The sequence below is a fragment of the Vanacampus margaritifer genome, chromosome 12 (genome assembly GCF_051991255.1).
Source record: "Vanacampus margaritifer isolate UIUO_Vmar chromosome 12, RoL_Vmar_1.0, whole genome shotgun sequence".
NCBI classification, from domain to species: domain Eukaryota; kingdom Metazoa; phylum Chordata; class Actinopteri; order Syngnathiformes; family Syngnathidae; genus Vanacampus; species Vanacampus margaritifer.
The window spans coordinates 5,314,540-5,334,612 of record NC_135443.1 but is presented as its reverse complement, the minus strand read 5'-3'; the positions used below and the strand labels follow the sequence as shown (position 1 = coordinate 5,334,612).

The window sequence follows — 20,073 nt, the reverse complement described above, 5'->3', positions numbered from 1 at the left end:
TTTCGCCGGCCCAGTCGTGTCGTTACGCGCTGGCATTGGCCAACTAACTTGGGCTAAATTATGCGTGGATGCGGGAGGAGGAAGAGGAGGAGGAGGAAGGCAGGCTGGAGGCTGGGCCAGCCAGCGGAATGCTACGTGTCTTGGAGGCCCTTTTTAAAGCCCCCTTCGTCGCCTTTGGTGACCGGAGCCCAAAAAAAAAAAAAAAAAGTTCACGACGACCGACTGCAGCACCATCCCAGACCCCGTGAGCCAAGCGCAGCGAGCCCGGTGTCCAGCAGCCCATCGGCGGCGTCGCCCTCGTCAGAAATGTCCGGAGTGAAGAAGCCTCGTACGGTAAGAGACAGAGCGAGTCACCCGGAAAGTTGTCATCCAATTCGCGGAGGAGGTTTAAAAAGAAAAAAGAAAAAAAAAGCACGTCGACTTGACTTTAAAGTGGTATAACTTTGTTCAAAGTTTATTACCCACCGGACACTTCATTAGGTACACCTGCAAACGAGATCCAGTATTAGAGCGTTATGATGATGACTCCATTGCTGTATTAATATAGCAGTATATTCATTATTGTGGTTATAGTTGACGATGAGAAACGTCAACACGTTTGATGCAGCGTAATAAAGATAACGCAACAACAATATGAGCATATTATTAAATCACAGTTGAACCATTAAAGCTAAATATGTTTTTTTTGCTCTCATTACATTTGCCAAGTGCACCTATGTGACGAGTAAGTAAACCACAACTAAAGACAGTGTCATTTAATTTGATCTAAGTACATTAAAGTCATATTTTTATTGAACACTGTCATCCTCTGTACTATCAGGTGTGATGTTGAGCGCCTATGTGGACTCTGAATGGGCTAGTTGTTGCTGCCATGAATTCATGTCAATATGCCCTATTCATAAAATGGGATTAGAAAGAGGCCACTGTTGAACACACTCGGGCATCAGATGCTGCTCCTGACAGTTTCGTGGAACACGGTGGAAGATATCACCAAAGACGAGCAGCTGTAATTAATTTGACAGCTAGCTGGATTTTTATTTCAAATGAAAACAACACAAGTCAAAGCAGACATGCCAATTTACGATTATGAGAAAAATTTAAATCAATCGTGTTTAAAGATTTTAAAGGTGTAAAGAAATATTAAATGTCATCTATACAAGTCTTTTCTCTTTTTATATAGAAATAAAGTAAAATTTATCTTAGTTTTTGTATCCAAAAATCAGCAAATTGTGTTTAAATTGTATTTAGTTGATTTTTTGAATAACATACGTAGTAGAAAAAGTCATGAATACAAATATTCTGATTAATACCCATAACCTGTGTTTTAGCTCATTTTAGTTGGATTCTTACTTTTACAGAAACGTGCTATCCGTGTCGTTTTCAGATGTGGATACAATGATCACACTAATCCAATATTTATACAACGAAAAACTTTAAAATTGAATAAATAGATGGAGTTTAATCTCCTTAAAATAATGGATAAAGCCCATCATGAACTTTTAGCAATTAACATGCAAATCCCCCCAAAAAAAGGAAAGTGAGTACAAATTAAGAGGAACCGATCATTTTTCCCAAACCCAAATACAGAACAAAACAAAAAGAACGATGTATTTCAACTCAAGGTGTCAGTTTGTGGAGATCATCTCCCATCAATTTGTATTTTCAAAAAATGTATAAAATCACAATTACTGGAAAAATATATATCGCACAAGGTCATGCCGTTGAACTATTTTTGTTTAATTGTTACATTGAAAGCGTCTTGACTGCTTGCTGTCATTTATTTCGTGTTGATTATTTTTCTGTGTTGATTAGGAGCAGATCATAAGTTTGACTTCTTTCTGTCCCCTTTCATTTCTTTTTCTTTTTTTTTAAAGAATAAAATAGAAAATTTTGAATTGAATCGAATTTCCAAACATTGTATGCTGGGACCCTCGTAAACTGAGGCCCGCCTGTAAATCGAATGCACTGTCTCCAAAATGACAAAATGTTTTTGTCACAGTCAAGCGTTCCGTACACTAGTGCACATTTACAGAATCCAGGGGAGGCGGAGGTTAGGATTGGTTGAGAGTGGATACAAGAAGGCGACGTGTGGACCCGATTGCCGCCACATCATCTGTGGCCTTGCAGGCAGCACACTGGGCACATTGTACAGTCTTGTCGACCCACCTCCACCACCACCATTCCTTCCATGCCTCTCACACTCACCACCTCCCCTCAGCAAGTCAATACAGCTCCTTTCAGAAAATATCCTGCTCGGTCCGTGTGGGCACTTGGGACCCGAGCGTGCTACTTTGACCCACTCTGTCATCTCAACTGGGGGAGAAAAAAAAAAAAAAAACATTTTTCAAAGCTGTTGCAGAGTGGAAAAAAAAAGGTTTAGAATATTACAACATTGGGATGGGCCCGATCCACGAGTGCAGGGAGAACGAAAAAAGCAAAGTATCAATTTGACTATGATGAAATTGTGACTGGATGTCCAAGAGTGGAAGATATGACATGAGTCAGAGCGATGCGGTTCGAATTAGCTGACGTTTAAGACTTTGATTGGTTGTTTTCTGTACGTATTGGGGAGGGGAAAAAAACTTTGCATCATGTCTTGAGAATGACACATTTGAGTCAAATCCGTTCTCTTGAAAAAAAAAAAAGAAGAAGAAATGATGCAACAGCCAAGTCAGCAACTCCAAGGCCAAACTTTAGGGAGTGCCTGGGGATAACTCAAATAATGAAATTAATCAGATGAGCTTTTCAAAGACGTCCCAGAACAGCCAACCCCCAATTTCTCAATATTTGTTCAATTGTTAAGTCATGTTTTTGTTTGCACATTTATAACGAGCCTTTTAGGAGGTAAAATATAAAAAAAAAAGTTCCTCACCTGCATTATAAAGTCAAGTAGAAATTTCAAACTTAACCGACAAGCATTTTGATAAAAAAAAAATGTCAACGAATTTGATTAATCAATTCTAAAAAATCTTCGATATTGACATACATTAAAGTCAAGCTACATATTCATCACACATTGTTTCATTTTATGTGATCTGCGCTGTTATATTTTAATGTCTCTGCTACTGTATGTTCAACCCGACTGTGTGCGTTGGACAAACCAAAGATACCTCATGAGACAAACGGCGTCCATCAATCAATGTAAAGCCACATGTTATGTCAACAGAATTATGACAATGCAAAGAAGGTGGACCAGGACACGGTAGTTTGCGTAGTCTTTTTTGGCGTCAACGTTGCCTGCCTGTGTGTCAATGACATTGCGGGGAATTCACTGAGGATTAGATGCTATCAAATTATCAAGTTACATGAAATGCCTCAGTCAAATTGCGCAATTCTATCCTAAACAGGAAGTAAACGACTTGAGGTGACTTTTGCATTTTCTCGTCTTCTGTTACAGAACCTCAACAGGTCTACCAATGTGGTCTACCAGGCCCACCATGTCAGCCGCAGCAAGAGGGGGCAGGTTGTGGGCACCAGAGGAGGGTTCAGAGGGTGCACCATCTGGCTCACAGGTAAATCACACCATATTGTTGTTGTTTTTTAACGGTTGTAAATAATAGGCTAGCTATCTGGGTGGCAGAATGTGATGGACTGCCGCTGACTTGAAATGAAAACAATGTTGTGTTTAAGGTTGTACCCCAGCTTTACCCCCATCATTTGGTTTGTGGAAGACATTTTCCCTGAAGTATATACAAAATGTTTCGTCACATACCCTTTGAGTAATTTAGCAAAACATAAGTGCTAGCCTGCTAGCAGAAATAGCAAATCTAAGTCCAGAAAGCAAAAAAAAAACCTGCCACAATTAAGCTTTAGCCCCAGGTGCTAGCTAGCTAGCCTGCTCCCATGGTGCTCGCTTACCTGCGAGGGAGCTAGCTAGCTAGCTAGCTAGCATCAGGAGTTAAAGCCAAATTGTGGCAGGATTTTTACTTTCAGGTGCTAGTTAGCTAGCTCCCTAGCTAGCTCCCATAGTGCTCGTTTACCTGCTAGGGAGCTAGCCAGCTAGCATCAGGGGCTAAAGCCAAACTGTGACAGGGTTTTTGCTTTCTGGACCTCTTCCTGCTAGGTAACGTCAGCTCTAGAGGGCGCTATCCATTTCACCGTCAAAACAGCACGTCCATGCCATTAATCCGATCAAGTGAAAAGTTATTTAGTTTCTCAATAATCAATGTCTGAATTTTCACCGTGTACATTTTTATTCTACTTACCAGTTCAACAGCCAGCGTTCCATCTCACTTGGAATTGCCCGCACTTTCCCATACGTAACAGGAGAGGCGGTAGAGAGCAATTAGAGAAGCAGCAGTAAAACAGGCAAAAATACAGATGTCAGGAGGTGAGGTGGGTCAAGAGATGATTTGCATACTAGTTGTAGGTTAATCAACTGCAAGAATGTAGAAATAAATATTAAGTCAAGATTGAAATTTTTGTTTTTTTACAGAATTAGCTACTCTAATTTTCATGAGTAGGGCATTTAGGGTTCTGGTGCCCAAAACGAGTCACCAAAACACCAGCACCAACGTGTGACGTCATGGTAAAAAGATCTAGGGAAAAACATAACATCCAAAGTTGTGGGATCCATTATTTGACATTCCAGCTTCCTCCTCCCAGGTTTGTCTGGGGCCGGAAAAACGACCATCAGTTTTGCCCTGGAAGAGTTCCTGGTATCGCACGCCATCCCTTGCTACTCCCTGGACGGCGACAACATTCGTCACGGCCTGAACAAGAATTTGGGCTTTTCAGCCGTGGACCGCGAGGAGAACATCCGTCGCATCGCTGAGGTGGCCCGACTGTTTGCCGACGCCGGACTTGTTTGCATCACCAGTTTCATCTCCCCTTTTGCCAAGGTCAGATCATGTTGGTCGCCATTTTCTACGATAGTAGCTTCTACTCTAATAATAATCACTGTGCTCAGTTCATCGGTATGTGCGAGGTTATCTTGATACCTGTTTTTTTTTTACCCGCAGCTCAGTATATAAATGCTCCTATCAACTATTTGTGACATCAAATGTTAGAGATAAACCGATATGGTTTTCTCAGGGCCGATACCGATTATTAGTAGTCAAGAAGACCGATAACCGATATTTGGAGCCGATATTCATTTTCAGTAAAAAGGGGGCAAAGTATTGGCGTCAAAATTTGTTTTAAAAACAATAAAATAAAAACAAATTTTCAGACTTTTCAAAATGTTGACTTTTTTTTTTTATCTTAGAAAATAGACAATCCTTTTAAATTTCTAACAAAATGTTCAGGGAGCTCCCAAGGTAATCAGTACGTCTTAAAAAGTTAAATGGAAACTTAAACAAGTAAATCCATAGCTCTCTATAGTTTAATAGAGTAAATATTTTTTCCTCAAAATGTAAAAATGCCTGAAATCTTAAACTTTCACATGACTTTGTTTTAATGTTGAACAAAAACAAAAGGTTCAGAAGGTTCACAGGATTGGCAGCCTCTCTTATAAAGTTTACTGAAAATTTAAATGAATAGTACCCTGAGATTAAAAATGGTTTTAGATTTAGATTTTTTGCCGATACGATATTCGTCAAAATGCCCAATATCGGCGGTCTATCCCTATGAAATTATCATATCCACAAATAATATTTTCTGCTCTAATTTAATTATATTTTATTTGACTAAATAAACACCACACCCTAAATACACTGCATTCCAAATTATTTTGCAAATGACATTTTTAGATTTTCCCAAATTATCAATGTAAATGACAGTCAGCATAATTTTTAAATAACGATTTGAGTATAATTTGAATGTTTTTGAACAAACCTCCCAATAATAAGTGTTTTTTTCCCCCAACAAATAAAAAAATAAAGATTGATCCAAATAACTATACAATATAACTATAAACGTAAAAAAAAAAAATGAAAATAGGTGTTTGTTGTATTTAGTGTTAATGTTTACTGATTTCGTTTTTAATTACTTTTATCATCACTGGTAAGTTTGTTTAAAAAAAAAAACATGTAAATTATATCCAAACGGATCGTATCACGATACGATATTATCACGATATGAAGGTCACGGTACGGTAATTATCACGATATTGTGGGGAGGTTGGCGAAACAAAAAAAGGTCACAATGTTGTAAAAAAAAAAAAAAGAGCTCATACAAAAAACACCTATATAAATATATATATATATATATATATATATATATAAACAACCTACAATCTCTAATAACACTTAATAATGAGGTACAACACATTGAGTTCCTCCACATTTTATGTTCCCCTTCATCTGACCATTAGCGTGGATATTAAACATAGAAGGGCCAAAACATGCCTTGTGAAAATTAATCTGCACTAAAAAAAGTAGCCATCAGAGGGTGCTAGAACTGCACAAATGCAAATCAACCTGACTTTTTGAACAGATGTGCTGCTTTTAATATCGTGACATGACGACGATGATATACAGTGGCAGTTTTAATAACCGCAATATCATGATATTGCCGTTATTGTTACATCCCTAAATTAGACTCTATTGGTTGATTAAAAATTACACTGACTGTCATTTGCATAGACTACAAAATATGATTTAATCGTTTTGAGCACACCCTTTTTTTTCCGCTGAAGGCTTTTCAATAAGTCACCTTTACCATGACACCCGTGTCCTGGTTTTGGATATCCGTAAAGCTAACATTAACGATGGAATTTAAAGAGCGCATTCTGGGGCTAAGATTGCTAACTTGATAAGTTCAGTGATTAAAAGAAGCTTGTCATGGGAGAAAAAAAATATCTGCCTCAAATAAAAACCAAATATCAAAATTTATAGAAACATGGTCTGCGTATATAGAATTTTTTAACCTAATTCTGGTTACTTAATTCTGTCTGTTAGCGAGAGCCACTACATCGTGATAACTTACATTGATGTTTCTGCATTTGGCAATTTATTATTATATTATATTATTAGTATGGGATTTTTTTTAATGGGCTTTAGGTGAACTGATGAAATACACACACGCTCGCACGCACACACACACACACGCACATACACATACTCACCCACATACAAAAAAAAAAAAATTATATATGTGTGTGTATATGTATATATATATGTATATATATTTTAAAAAAAAAATATTAAATTTTTTTAATTTGTTTTTAAAAAAAAAAAAATAAGGAGAGCAATGATTATGTCAAATCGAATGAACAATACTGAGCTCTCCTGTAAAAAAAAAAAAAAAGAAGCTTGTCATACAATATTAAATATTATTGTGTATGTGCATAATTCATTCCGTGTAATTTTCATTTTTCCAAATAAAGGCCGTACCCCTTATACAGACACATTTTCTCACCCCGTGCCACTCATTTTTACATTTTTTTGACCTAGCATCATTTCCTTAAGCATACGCGTCGCTATCAACCCCCACAGGATCGTAACGAGGCCAGAAAAATCCACGCAAGCGCCGGGCTACCATTTTCCGAGGTGTTCATCCACGCCCCCTTGGAAGTGTGCGAGAGCCGAGACGTGAAAGGACTCTACAAGAAGGCTCGAGCTGGCGAGATTAAAGGTTTTGTTTGAAGTCCCCACCCTGTTCTCAATCATCATTCACGACGAATAATGGAGTGCAAACAAATATTTGTTTCCCGCTACTTTATTGGCAGGCTTCACCGGGATCGACTCTGACTACGAGCGCCCCGAGGCGCCCGAGTTGGTGCTGAAAACTGGAGAGCTCTCGGTCAACGAGTGCCTGGAACAAGTGCTGGCGATGCTTCGCGAGCAGGTGGGTGCGACCGGTCTTCACGCTCTCTTATTTGTCTCGGTGCGTCACTGTAGTAATGCAACAGCTGTAGCGCAATGGTTTGACAGATATGTCATGCGTGTGCAAATATCCTGCATCCGACTGTGGTGAACGCGCAGAGCGATAAAGACGAAGCGACAACCAAACAGATTATACAGTATTACTAAATCAACCCCCCCCCCCCCTCTGGGACGACATCATCCAGCGCGTGTCACAGGACAGTTTCCAAGAAGTTGTTGCAACATATCTGATGTGGTTTTGTGGCTTACTCTGTAATTATACATCTTCGCAGTAAATCATGCGCTCGCATGCGAATGCATCACTGTGGATATTTTGGGTGTCTTTTTTCATGTTAACACATGAAAAAAGAAAAGAGGCCTTTATAAGTTGCTTGTAATGTTTCTAGCTGCTTTTGTTGTCCACCAGTGGGGAGTTTGAATTATAACACATTCTTTGGTTGGAGGGCTGAACTTCAAATTTGAAGTAAGAGTGCAATTTTAAACAACATCGGCTCCAATTTTTGTGGGGTGGTTTGGGGGGGGGGGGGGTCCTCTACTTCATTACGATTGGTTGTTTTTTATGTATGGTATCTTTAATTTATGTTTATAATGTCCAGATAAGTTCATCCCAAAAAAGCATAAATACGTTCTATTTTAAATATTAACATACTCCCAAAGACGTATTTATACGTTTTTGTATTTATTCTTCTTCTCTTTTTTATGCTAGAGCATACAAGAGGCTTTGAGGCAGCCTCTGTACTGAAGAGAACGGTCAGCAGGTGGCAGCAGAGTATAAGAGATCAACCAGGGCCATGTTGCAAACAAGCTCATTTAACCACAGTTCTAAGCAGATTTGTGAATAATGATGAAACTTAGCTATATTCTAATGCTAATTGCTGCATAATGGAAACAGATAGAAATATACTTTTTTTTCCCCCCTAATGGAAGAGGAGACTCTAATCTTTCTTTTGGTAGGTTCCCTGTTTTTATAGCAATAGAACACAATATTCTGAGGGCCTTGCAAAATCAGTCAAAATCTAGTATAACAGCCGGGAGTTGCTTCAGTGAAAATTGCTGGGAGTAAATGCTGAGATTTTTTTTTTAAAAGCTGTGTACCGGTATTGTACCGGTAATACAGATTTATTTATAATGTGTGTTTGTTTAAAAAATAAATAAATAACAACAACACACACACACATAAAGAAGACTCCTAATTAGATTAGTTTTCAAAATCGTTCGGCCCATGGTAGCATTATCCTGAGTCTGAACATTTTAAGGAGCCATAGAAAAGGCCAAATGTCACTTTTTCTTCTATTCTATGCATTTTCCCCACACATTATAATACAGTTTCCAGTTTGCTTTGTCAAATCTGTCACATGTCCAAAAGCTCAAGAACGGTATTATTTATACAAGTTACACTGTTCCATGATGAGCAAAAAAAAAAAAAAAAATCAGTTAGAGAGACACCTGCTGGCCATTCGAAGAATCAGGCTCTGACATTCTTTTAAAACGGTGAAAACAAATTACGGTGCATTCATCGTTCCAATATGTATTGTTTACGAAATGTTTGGGATATTTGACTTTTTCGGCATGAACTGAAAATATAATATATATTTTTTTAGGCGATAGAAGTTTGACCTTCAAATCACAAGTTTACTACAGGCCAAAGTTTCCGAATAGGTCCATTTAGATACCTTTCAGTGACTATTCCAGTCACTCTTATCTTTGTTGCAACCTGCTAACGGCAGCATGGTGTCAAAATGTGAACATCGTGATGTTGTTCAAATACCAATCCTTTTTTTTTTAAATATTTTTTTTTTCTGGAGAGCTCAGTATTGTTCATTCGGTAATTGGACCGATTTGACATGTCATCATCATTGCTCTCTTTTATTTTTTTATTATTATTATTATTTATTTATTTATTTTCAAATACCAATTCTAATGGAACTAGAAAATGTAATGGCCGATTGATGGATCTAACACGTTTGCCGCTCTGTTAGAGAAGGTCAAATTAAATGCATTTTAGGTTCAACCTGAAAGCATCTCTCAGGATACTTCATAATAAGACCACGGGACCGGTTCTGCCGGCGGCCCAAGTAGCCATGGCGACGAACTCTGAATGGATGCTTATTTTGTTCAAAACGGAATGTTTACTTTAAAAAGAAAATATGATCCATTCAATATCTCTTAACATTTCGTGTAGAACATCGTGCCGGGTGAGATCATGGAGGAGGCCAACGAACTTTTTGTTCCGGAGAACAAGCTGAATCTCGCCGTGGCCGACGCAAGCACGCTGCCTACCATAAGCATCACCAAGGTAACCCGCCGTCTATTTTGGCCTTATTCATCACGCCCGCACAGCAGAAGGAACACAGGGTGGTGATAGCGGACATGTTTTGACGCTCCCTGAAGCTTTTCACCGTTGCTCGAAATTCAAATTAAGGCTACGTTTTACACTATGTTCGGATGCCGGGACATTCCTTTCCTTTCTCACGCTCAGTCAAGGTTTGCTATGGATGAAATGTGTTTTTTTTCACAAGGCCTCCAACACGAGAGGAATCACTGGTAATTTGGGCAGAATGTTTGTAGTGTGATTTTTAAATGGTTTTTGCCTTCAACTCAGCGTTATTTGATTGAGTTATGACTTCCCTAACAATCTGCTAGTTACAAAATGATAACAATCTAAACGTTGGGGCAATTATATGACAATATGGTGATTTCTGATTTCATCTTCATCCCCCCCAATTTTTTTTTTTATCTTTGATGACAGTTGGACTTGCAGTGGGTTCAGGTTCTGTCCGAGGGCTGGGCCAGTCCCCTAAAGGGCTTCATGAGAGAGCGAGAGTTCCTTCAGGTCTTGCACTTTGGCAGCCTCTTGGATGGTGAGAATCTACACATGTCACGTCCTCTCTATTTAGATCCTGTCGGGACATTACATGTGGCAAAAGGTTGGATCGTTTATTCGATATCCGTAATATCCAGCTTAAGGTCCAGGTACGAATAGACTCTTTGTTCTCAGTAGTGGTAAAACGTGGCCGTACTCTACTCTTACAATGACTGTTTTACTCGTAACTAGAGCAGTCAAAATGAATTGATTAATCGAAAATTTATCGATTATCAAATTAATCGACAACTATTTTAACTCATTCACTCCCAGCCATTTTCACTGAAGCAACCCCCTTTGCTCCCAGCTGTTTTACTGGATTTTGACTGAAGGCCCACAGAATATTGTGTTCTATTGCAATCAAAACAAGGAACCTACCAAAAGAAAGATTAGAGTCTCTTCTTCCATCAGCGGAAAAAAAATATTTTTGTATCTGTTTCCGTTTTGCAGCAATTATAATTATAATATAGCTAAGTTTCATCATTATTTACAAACCTTTTGAAAACACTGGCAAAAAGATCTCTGATCTCGTATACTGCCACCTGCTGGCCGTTTTTTTGTATTAACTACCATTGCTTTAAGTGATCTCTTCAGTTCAGGAGCTACATCAAAGCTTTCTGTATGCTCTAACATAAAAATTAAAATAAACATAAAAAAACGTATAAATACGATTTTGGGAGTACAGGACAAAGTATTTAAAAAATTATTTCAACGTTTTTGGGTTTGAATGAGTTAATAATCGTTTAGAGACAATTTTTATTTAAAATAGTCAAAATTTTCTGATTTCAGCATATCAACAGTAATTGTTCACTTAATATCTGTAGTCCTTCATGAAAGAAGACTGATTATCTTCTGTGTTTTAGTCAAAATAAGACAATTGCAAACATCTGTTTTTACTTTAGAAAACAATGACTGAACCAGTAACATAGTATACAACATCAATCACCCTTTTTTTTAATCACTATACGAACACGAAGTACAAAATAAACGCCAATCACTGGTTAACTCATTCACTGCCATTGACGGCTATAGACGTCAAAAATTCATTTGTACTATTTCTATTAGTTTAACATGTCTTCCACTTTAGCTAACGAGTATGAAAACCTAGAAACAAATTATTGTAAATTTAGAACAGATATAACATTTGTGATTAAAGGTTGTGAAGTCATGTGATTGATTACAATTAAAAAGGCATAATTAAAAAAATAAAATAAAATTAAGGGGCGTTTAATCGTAATCAATCGCATGATAATTTTATATCTGTTATAAATGTACAATAAAAAAAACTAGGTTTTCATAAAAAAATTTAATGAAATGGGGAAAAAAAAGTTAAATAGAAATAATTCACATTAATTTTTGACGTCTATAGTCGTCAATGGCAGTGAATGAGTTAATAAACAGTAATCAGGGGGGGAATTATTTTGTAATACACTTTAATGCAAAATTTAAATGAATCAGATTAGTCGATTAATCAATTGATAATCGATAGAATAATCAATTCTAAAAATATTCAATAGTGACAGCACTACTCGTACCAATTTTTTCTTCCTTCCACTACTCTGTGATATTTCTAAGTGCTAGCTAGATATCAAGGATATCAAGTAAATGCTAAAGTAGCGTTCCACGATGACCTCCAATCGGAACCAAAAGGAGATTCGAGTTGCATTACCTTGAAGGCTTGATATCACTTAATCCGCATTCCATCTCAGGTGGCGCCATCAACATGTCCGTCCCCATCGCGTTGCCAGTCAGCACCGAGACCAAGCAGGAGCTGGACGGCTGCGCGGCCATCGCGCTGGAGTACGGGGGCTCCCGGGTGGCCATTTTGCGGAACCCGGAGTTCTATGAACACCGCAAGGAGGAGCGCTGCGCTCGCCAGTGGGGAACCACGTGTCCACAACACCCTTACATCAAGGTGTCTTCTCTTAATTACACATTTTCCATGACATCAAATGCAATTGAAATGAATGAAGAGGACCCGATGATTACTTACAGCAAACTAACTTGTGTGCAGATGGTGATGGAGGGCGGCGACTGGCTGGCCGGCGGTGACCTGGAGCTACTCGAACCCATCAAATGGAATGACGGACTGGACCAGTACCGCTTTACTCCAAGGGAGCTCAAGCAGAAGTTCAAAGATATGAACGCAGGTCCAATATACAACATATGACTTGTTGTCATTGAAGAAGTCAACTCTGAGGCATTTTCGAACGAGCCGTTTTTCTTTCAAGAAGAACGTACTGTAGCAATGGAGCAGATGAGAATATGAATTGGTAAATTGAGAATGTGGCTGTGTTTGAACTAGCTAATGATCATCAGCTGTCACTCACTAAGACTGTTTAAGATGTTTTGCAGTGCAAGCATGATTGGTTCAAATCAAATCCATGCATGAGCACAATATGGAAAACCATTTGAATATTTATTCGATATCCTTCTTATCCAGCATGTGTTAGTACACTCTTGGTCCTCACTAGTAAGAAAATTAATTAAGTGCACAAGTAGAATTTTGAATGAGTGACCCCCCCCCCCCCCCAAAAAAAAAAAAAATTTGGGACAATATGTTCTATGCAGCCCCACTGGTCTAAATATGCTATTCTGGTTAATATGAGTTCAGCAGCAAAATCCAGCCGTTTTGATCCATCTCAGGGGGCGGCCATTTTGCCACTTGCTGTCGACTGAAGATGACATCACAGTTGCTCAGGTCTCAGGTAACAACCAATCACAGCTCATCTTCCGAAAACAGGCAAGCTGTAACTAATCATTGCTTGAGCTCTGAGTAACTGTGACATCATCTTCAGTTGAGAGAAAGTGGCAAAATGGCCGCCCACTGAGATGGCTAAAAATAGCTGGATTTTGCTTCATAACTATAATCCCACAAATGTAATATTAATCAGAATGTCATGTTTAGACTAGTGAAGTCACATATGTTATTGTTAAGAAATGTTTATGGTTGACTTCCACTTAAAAAGGCTTTATTTGGCAATTACTCATTTCCTTGATAATCCATTTTAAGTTCAATGTATTAGTATGCTCTTTGTCAACTTAACAACTACATGTTACTAGTGAGGCAAAAATGTGTACTAGTCAGAGGTGGCAAATCCAGGTCCAGAAAGTAAAAACCCTGCCACAGTTTGGCTTTAGCCATTGATGCTAGCTAGCTAGCTAGCTCCCTAGCAGGAAAACGAGCACAATGGGAGCTAGCTAGCTAGCACCTGGAGAAAGACAAAAAAAAAAAAACTACTAGTCTTCAATTAAACCTTGAGGCCAAACTAGTCGGCATGCTTTATACTATTAGCCTCCTGAAACCAACTAGTGGCACCCAAATGCCCACTAGTAGTTTTGCCTCACTAGTAGCATGTAGCTGTCCTGCTAGTAAGCCAAATTTGTCCTCCTAGTGTGCAGAAATGTCATAAATTAGTGGAAGTCATTGTACTAGTATTCTAGAAGCACGCTGGAAAGTCTTACCTACTAATACATTAACCTATAGACGTATTTCAAGGATCTTAAATAAATTCTCAAACTGCTTTCCATACACTCTCTAGTACAGCATAATGTAGCCCTTAATCACCAACCACGTGTTGTTGTTTTGTCTCCCTTCAGACGCGGTATTTGCATTTCAGCTGCGCAACCCGGTCCACAACGGCCACGCTCTGCTGATGCAGGACACCAAGCGGCGTCTGCTGGAGCGCGGCTACAAGAACCCCGTCCTCCTGCTGCACCCGCTCGGCGGCTGGACCAAAGACGACGACGTGCCCCTGCCCTGGCGCATGAAGCAGCACGCCGCCGTGTTGGAGGACGGCATCCTGGACCCAGCCAGCACCGTTGTGGCTATCTTCCCCTCGCCTATGATGTACTCCGGACCTACAGAGGCAAGGAATTGTCAACTTGTATACAACTCCTTTGCACTGTCGTCAAACTACTGTACTTGTGACTGTTTCACTGTCTATTAGCACCCTCTAGTGGTGGGGAGTGCAAATCCATCTGATTACTCAATTATTAATGGATATCTGGTTCTAAAATGATTCAGTAATGACAGCTCCATAATTAATGACTTTTCCAACCTTTTTTTTCAAAAAATGTAACTCTCTAATTTTCTTTTTTTTTTACTGTCAAAATGTCACTGAATATTAACGTCTCCATTAGGTGCAGTGGCACTGCAGGGCCCGCATGATCGCAGGAGCCAACTTCTACATCGTCGGCCGGGACCCCGCGGGGATGCCCCACCCAGAGACCAAGAAGGACCTTTACGAACCCACGCACGGCGGCAAGGTGCTCACCATGGCGCCGGGCCTCACCTCGGTGGAGATCATCCCCTTCAGGGTGGCTGCCTACAACAAGTCCAAGAAGGCCATGGACTTTTTCGACCCAGAGCGGTGAGCCAACACATATGGATGATAGATTATTATTTTATTTTTATTTTTTTGTCCAATCAGATTTCAGCCTCCACGTGTTGCCATGTTAATCTAATCTGCCCTGGGCCTGCTGAATTAGTCATGCTGGAAGATATCATGAACTAAAATTATTAGTAACGTGACCAGTTCGATTTCACTTTCGCCTGACAGACTCAGCTAGCTGGCCCACGATCACAGCAGAATTTTTTTCCTTCTGATTGGTTGGTCAGAGCAAAAGTTGCTACAGCTGACTAGCAAAGCACACTTATAGCGATCTAATACATTTAACCATCAGCTTCTCTTGTGAGTATGATGTGTTTTATTAAAGTGTTTTATGTTTCTGTTATGTCATTAGACCAATATCGATTGGGAACTGCTCCAGATGATGTAAAATATGTGGTACCGGTCCAGAAAGTAAAAACCCTGCCAAAGTTTGGCTTTAGCCTATGTTGCTAGCTATCTAGCTAGCTAGATAGCTCCCATGCTCCTCGTTTATCTGCTAGGGAGCTAGCTAAATAGCTAGCTAGATAAACAAGCAGTATGGGAGCTAGCTAGGGAGCTAGCTAGCTAGCACGACAACTGAAACAGTTAGCTCAAAGAGCTAAAGAGAAACTGTGGCAGGTTATTTTATTTTCTGGACCTGGATTTGCCACTTCTGCCCATACATACTATTATGCTGTGTTTTTATATTTCGCAGAGGCGGCAAATCCAGGTCCAGAAAGTAAAAACCCTGCCACGGTTTGGCTTTAGCCCCAGATGCTAGCTAGCTACCTCCCATGGTGCTTGTGTACCTGCTAGGGAGCTAGCTAGCTAGATAGCTAGCAAGCATCAATGGCTACAGCCAAACTGTGGCAGTTTTTTTAACTTTCTAAACCTGGATTTGCCACCCCTGGTATTTCAAAATCTATCCACTGCATGGCCAACCCTGTGGCTATAATGCATATACTGTCATGTCCTGTTGACTTGAGCTTATGTTTTAATTTTTGAATCTTTATACGCGTCCTCAATTTCAGCCACTGTTTTTCTTAGCCCACTAACGGACACACGATCCGCGTATAGATCGACTTTGCTTATGTAGCACCATGTTATTTTTACAGACGTACTCCTACTTATAACCGTCATATCTCCTCTCCAATCTCGCCGTAACCTGACCTCGCCTCTCTCCCCCTCCGTGTTTCTCTTCCTGTTAGTCACGCCGACTTTGAGTTCATCTCCGGAACCAAGATGAGAAACTTGGCACGCCGCGGAGAGAACCCACCGGACGGCTTCATGGCCCCCAAGGCCTGGAAGGTGCTGGTGGACTACTACAACTCGTTGCAAAAGGACCAGTAAACAGCACGACGCTGTTGCACTACTGCAAGACAATGACGGTTATTCTCAGATGGTGTGCTGATTTTTTTAGGGCCAGTATAAGAACTTGAGACATTTTAACTCACGTGGGTGTTGGGGGATCTCTTTGCCAAATCAAAGTACTTTCTAAGAAGTTGGCTCGCATTCCTTTTAAACTTGTCCGACTTATCATTCCATTGTGCAATTGCGCTCTCTCCCTTGCCAATTTATTACGCTTGAGCCCAAGTCATGAATTCATTGCTATGTATTTTTATACAGAATAAATAACGTAAGAATCTAATCTATTTTTAACTTTGAGCACTATGATATTTCATGTAGTGAAGGATGCATGGGAAAACTTCATGTAATGATTCCATATTTTAACACATTTTTAAGACTCGTGTTTATTTGTGTTAATTCAACGAAATACCATCACTACCTAAAGTGCCTAAAGTTTATATTACATGAGCACTAATGTCTCCTGTCTCAGTACAATACAGCGTGCATACAGCTTGAAAGTGCCTCTTCCCTCAACTTTATGTGTGCAGGCCTTTTCACAATGTCGTCACACATTCTCAGCGTAAACGAGCCCAAAGTGATTTGAGTTAACTGGCTAAATGGCTTAAATGAGGATTTTAGCCTTGTTTTCTTCCGCCATAATTTGGATGTGTGACATGTCAGTCAAAAAGATGTTAAGTCATTAGCACTGGCTGTAATTTACATTTCAACAGGTAAGTTGATTAAAAAAAAAATAGACGCGGTGGAAAGTCAGACAAACCGTAGTTAAAATTGTTAAATTGTAAAATTGTGTCTGTTGTTTGGATTAATGGCACAAACAAAACACTTTTGACTGATGTGTTTAGTTTGTCCCTTTTAGAAGTCAGTCTTGCAATCTTCTCTATACAATAATGTAGGATATATACTCAATATTCATCCAAAACACATTTTTCTGGTACCTATTGTTTATAAACATTATGAAAAGGCCTATCCTATTACTAAGAATGTCTTTAGGGATTTGCTAAAAGTGGGCATTCAAACGCTTGCAATATGAGGAAGATGTCACGTGAATGTAAAATGGAGTAAAATAAATAAATTAAATAAACCTATTTGTTATTATGAATCATTATTTCATACTTCTAATCTATTGTGCTTTCTAACATACTGCATAAATGTCGCTTTTGAATGTTGGCATCAGATATGAGTTTTATTTCAGTGCAAAAAAAAAAGAAGTAGAAGCACAACACCGCCCCCTGTTGGCCTAAACTGTTACTGGCGCAGCTAAAAAAAATGCTGTTAAAACGAGACTTTAGGGGGTCCTCCGTTTACGATGTGGTTACGAACAGCAAGTGGCATAACACAATGTTGTCACACGACAAATACATCACTGTTAATGGTAAGAAGTGTTTGTTTTTAATCCAAATATTTACTGTAAGTATGACTAGTGATAGACACGCTGCATTCCTACTTACGTACGGTTCTCCGCCGTCGTAACACGAGGACAGATTTTTACGGCAGTAGGTGGAATTAATTTACCTTAACATACCTTAAAAAGAAGAAAGTGTTTCTCTATTGGAGGCAGCACAGTGAGCTAGTGGTTGGGCAATCTGCCTCACGACATGAGGTTCTGGTTTCGAACTCAGCCTTTCTTATGTGGAGTTTGTGTGTCATCATTGTAAAATGCTTACTTGAAAACAGTACAACTTCACTGTTTAGGTGTACTGTATTAATTTTATAGTAAATATGCTATCAGAAAGTATTTCAAGAATTATAAAGTAGAAATAAATTGCAACAACAGTTCAACATACATTAATCATTTAAAGGATTGTCTTAAATTATACATTTTTTAAATGTATATTTTTTTAATCATTCAAACGGTGATTCTCAAAGTGCTTCCTCTAGTGGCATGCAAAATAATCTGTTTTAGTACAATTCTGTTGTATTTCATGTTTAGTTTCAATAGATTTTCATTTGTTTTAACAAATTAATTTGTCACAATTTTTATTCAAAATTAAAAAATATATTAATTATATATATATATATTGTAAATGTTGAACTGGCTTGGCTTGCAATAATACAAATATTTTCAGGTTTTCGTTTTTTGATGAAGTCATGTTGGTGGAACTTGGAGAGCTAACTATTTTCTTTAGAGCAGGAAAAAGTTTGGACTACACACCCATGATGCTTCCTCAGCCACCCTGACATCTTAATAGGTTAAAGAGCTACTTCCAAGTGATACTTAGGAGGTGTTTGGATACATTTGTATGACTGACGATTAATTCAGCCAGTCATTAAGCCTCGTGCCAGGCTTAAAGCAGGATGAGCATTCTCCTAATGAGCACAACCATCTTCTCCTGCAAGAAGCACATTTTTAATTAGCTTTACATGGGATCAGATCATTTAATCTGTGATGTGCCAGGCAACCCAATTTTCAAATCTGCTGAGCTGCACTACCTGGGACTTAATAAAATCTCCCAACTACGGTGCAGCCGACATGTCGTGTTATAAAGGAACGACAAGGACAGCTGTTGGGAGTAAATCTCTCCAAATATGGCACACACTTCCTGGAGGTGAGATTCTTGAGTTTAGCCTAATTCAATCCACATTCACGTTTTTCAACATGAATGTTGAAGATCACTAATGATGACTTTTAAATAAGACATAATGACAGTTATATAATAATAAAAAAAAAAATGGTGTGTGTATTGTGATGCTTTCATTGTTCCAGATGCAGGCGGTGTCCAGATGTGATTGGTGGATTCTACATGCGTTTATGATTGATCACCAAATGCTTCGTTGGGTAGATTGTGGATGAGAAATTTGAGCCCGCCATGAAATTCTTTGAACCTCGGAGGATTATAAATTCAGTACAATAGATTTAAGTGTTACAACGCTTTACTGAACGGATATTTGAACACAAATAGTAGAACATCATACGTTGACAGTCTTCTTGTTTGCCTGAAAAAAGAAGAAGCAAACTGGTGATTTGTAAAAGGTTTAGTACAGTAATGGTCTAAAACCAGCATCCATCCAATACAGTCTATCAATATTTCATCAAAGATGCTTTAATCATGCTGTTCCAAAAGGGTTTGAGTTGGCAAAAAAAGCATAAAGGGAACTATGGGCTAATTCCATGTTGTCAATTTGCACGAGAGTGATTTAACGTTTTATGACTGCAGCCCAATGGTTGCCATTAAAAGTTGAGTGACAATTATTTTAACAAAATATTTCACATTTTTGTCATCAACCTAGGCCTAATTAGATAATTTGAATCAAGACGATGCAAATTATTGTTATATTTTTGTAGGTTAGAAACATTATTATTTATTGACGTATCAACCCTTTTTTTCCAATCATTCAATCAATAAAGTTAGTTAAAAATTATTATTAAATAATTAAAATTAATAATAATTAAAATTATGTTGCAGTATATTCTAATAGATTTATTTGTTGGACACCTAAGGTCAATTAAACCACTGAGAGCTAAAGTGGGCTAGCTCTCGTTTGTCATTTTTAAGGTATGTGTCAATGTATGTCTTAAAAGGCAAAATAGAGTTATGAAATGGAATCCCCATACACATAAATGGCAAAAGTGACGTCATTGTTGTATGGTCGAAGTGACGTTGCAGCTCTTTGTCTGTCGTTTTGAAACAATGACGTCACATATACCTTTACTAAAATTCCAACTAAAATAAACATTGTACAGTAATCAATCATGACTACTGTA

The 20,073-nt window shown here is 38.6% G+C and overlaps 1 protein-coding gene across 1 annotated transcript; it reads left to right on the top strand.

Annotated features, from left to right (window-relative positions):
- Positions 1-45: 45 nt before the first annotated feature.
- Positions 46-17,455, top strand: LOC144061762 (bifunctional 3'-phosphoadenosine 5'-phosphosulfate synthase 2-like). The gene is made up of 12 exons (XM_077582495.1): positions 46-333; positions 3,398-3,512; positions 4,606-4,841; positions 7,377-7,515; positions 7,610-7,728; positions 9,949-10,062; positions 10,516-10,627; positions 12,339-12,544; positions 12,644-12,779; positions 14,230-14,498; positions 14,773-15,002; positions 16,211-17,455. The coding sequence occupies exons 1-12, from the start codon at positions 61-63 to the stop codon at positions 16,350-16,352; spliced, it is 2,091 nt and encodes a 696-aa protein (XP_077438621.1). The 5' UTR covers positions 46-60; the 3' UTR covers positions 16,353-17,455.
- The last annotated feature ends 2,618 nt before the right edge of the window (positions 17,456-20,073 follow it).

Coding starts and splice junctions, on each gene's coding strand:
- LOC144061762 (XM_077582495.1), top strand. CDS start 61: ATGCGTGGATGCGGGAGGAGGAAGAGGAGGAGGAGGAAGGCAGGCTGG. Junction 4,842..7,376: donor TCATCTCCCCTTTTGCCAAG/GTCAGATCATGT, acceptor CAACCCCCACAG/GATCGTAACGAGGCCAGAAA. Junction 10,063..10,515: donor CTACCATAAGCATCACCAAG/GTAACCCGCCGT, acceptor CTTTGATGACAG/TTGGACTTGCAGTGGGTTCA.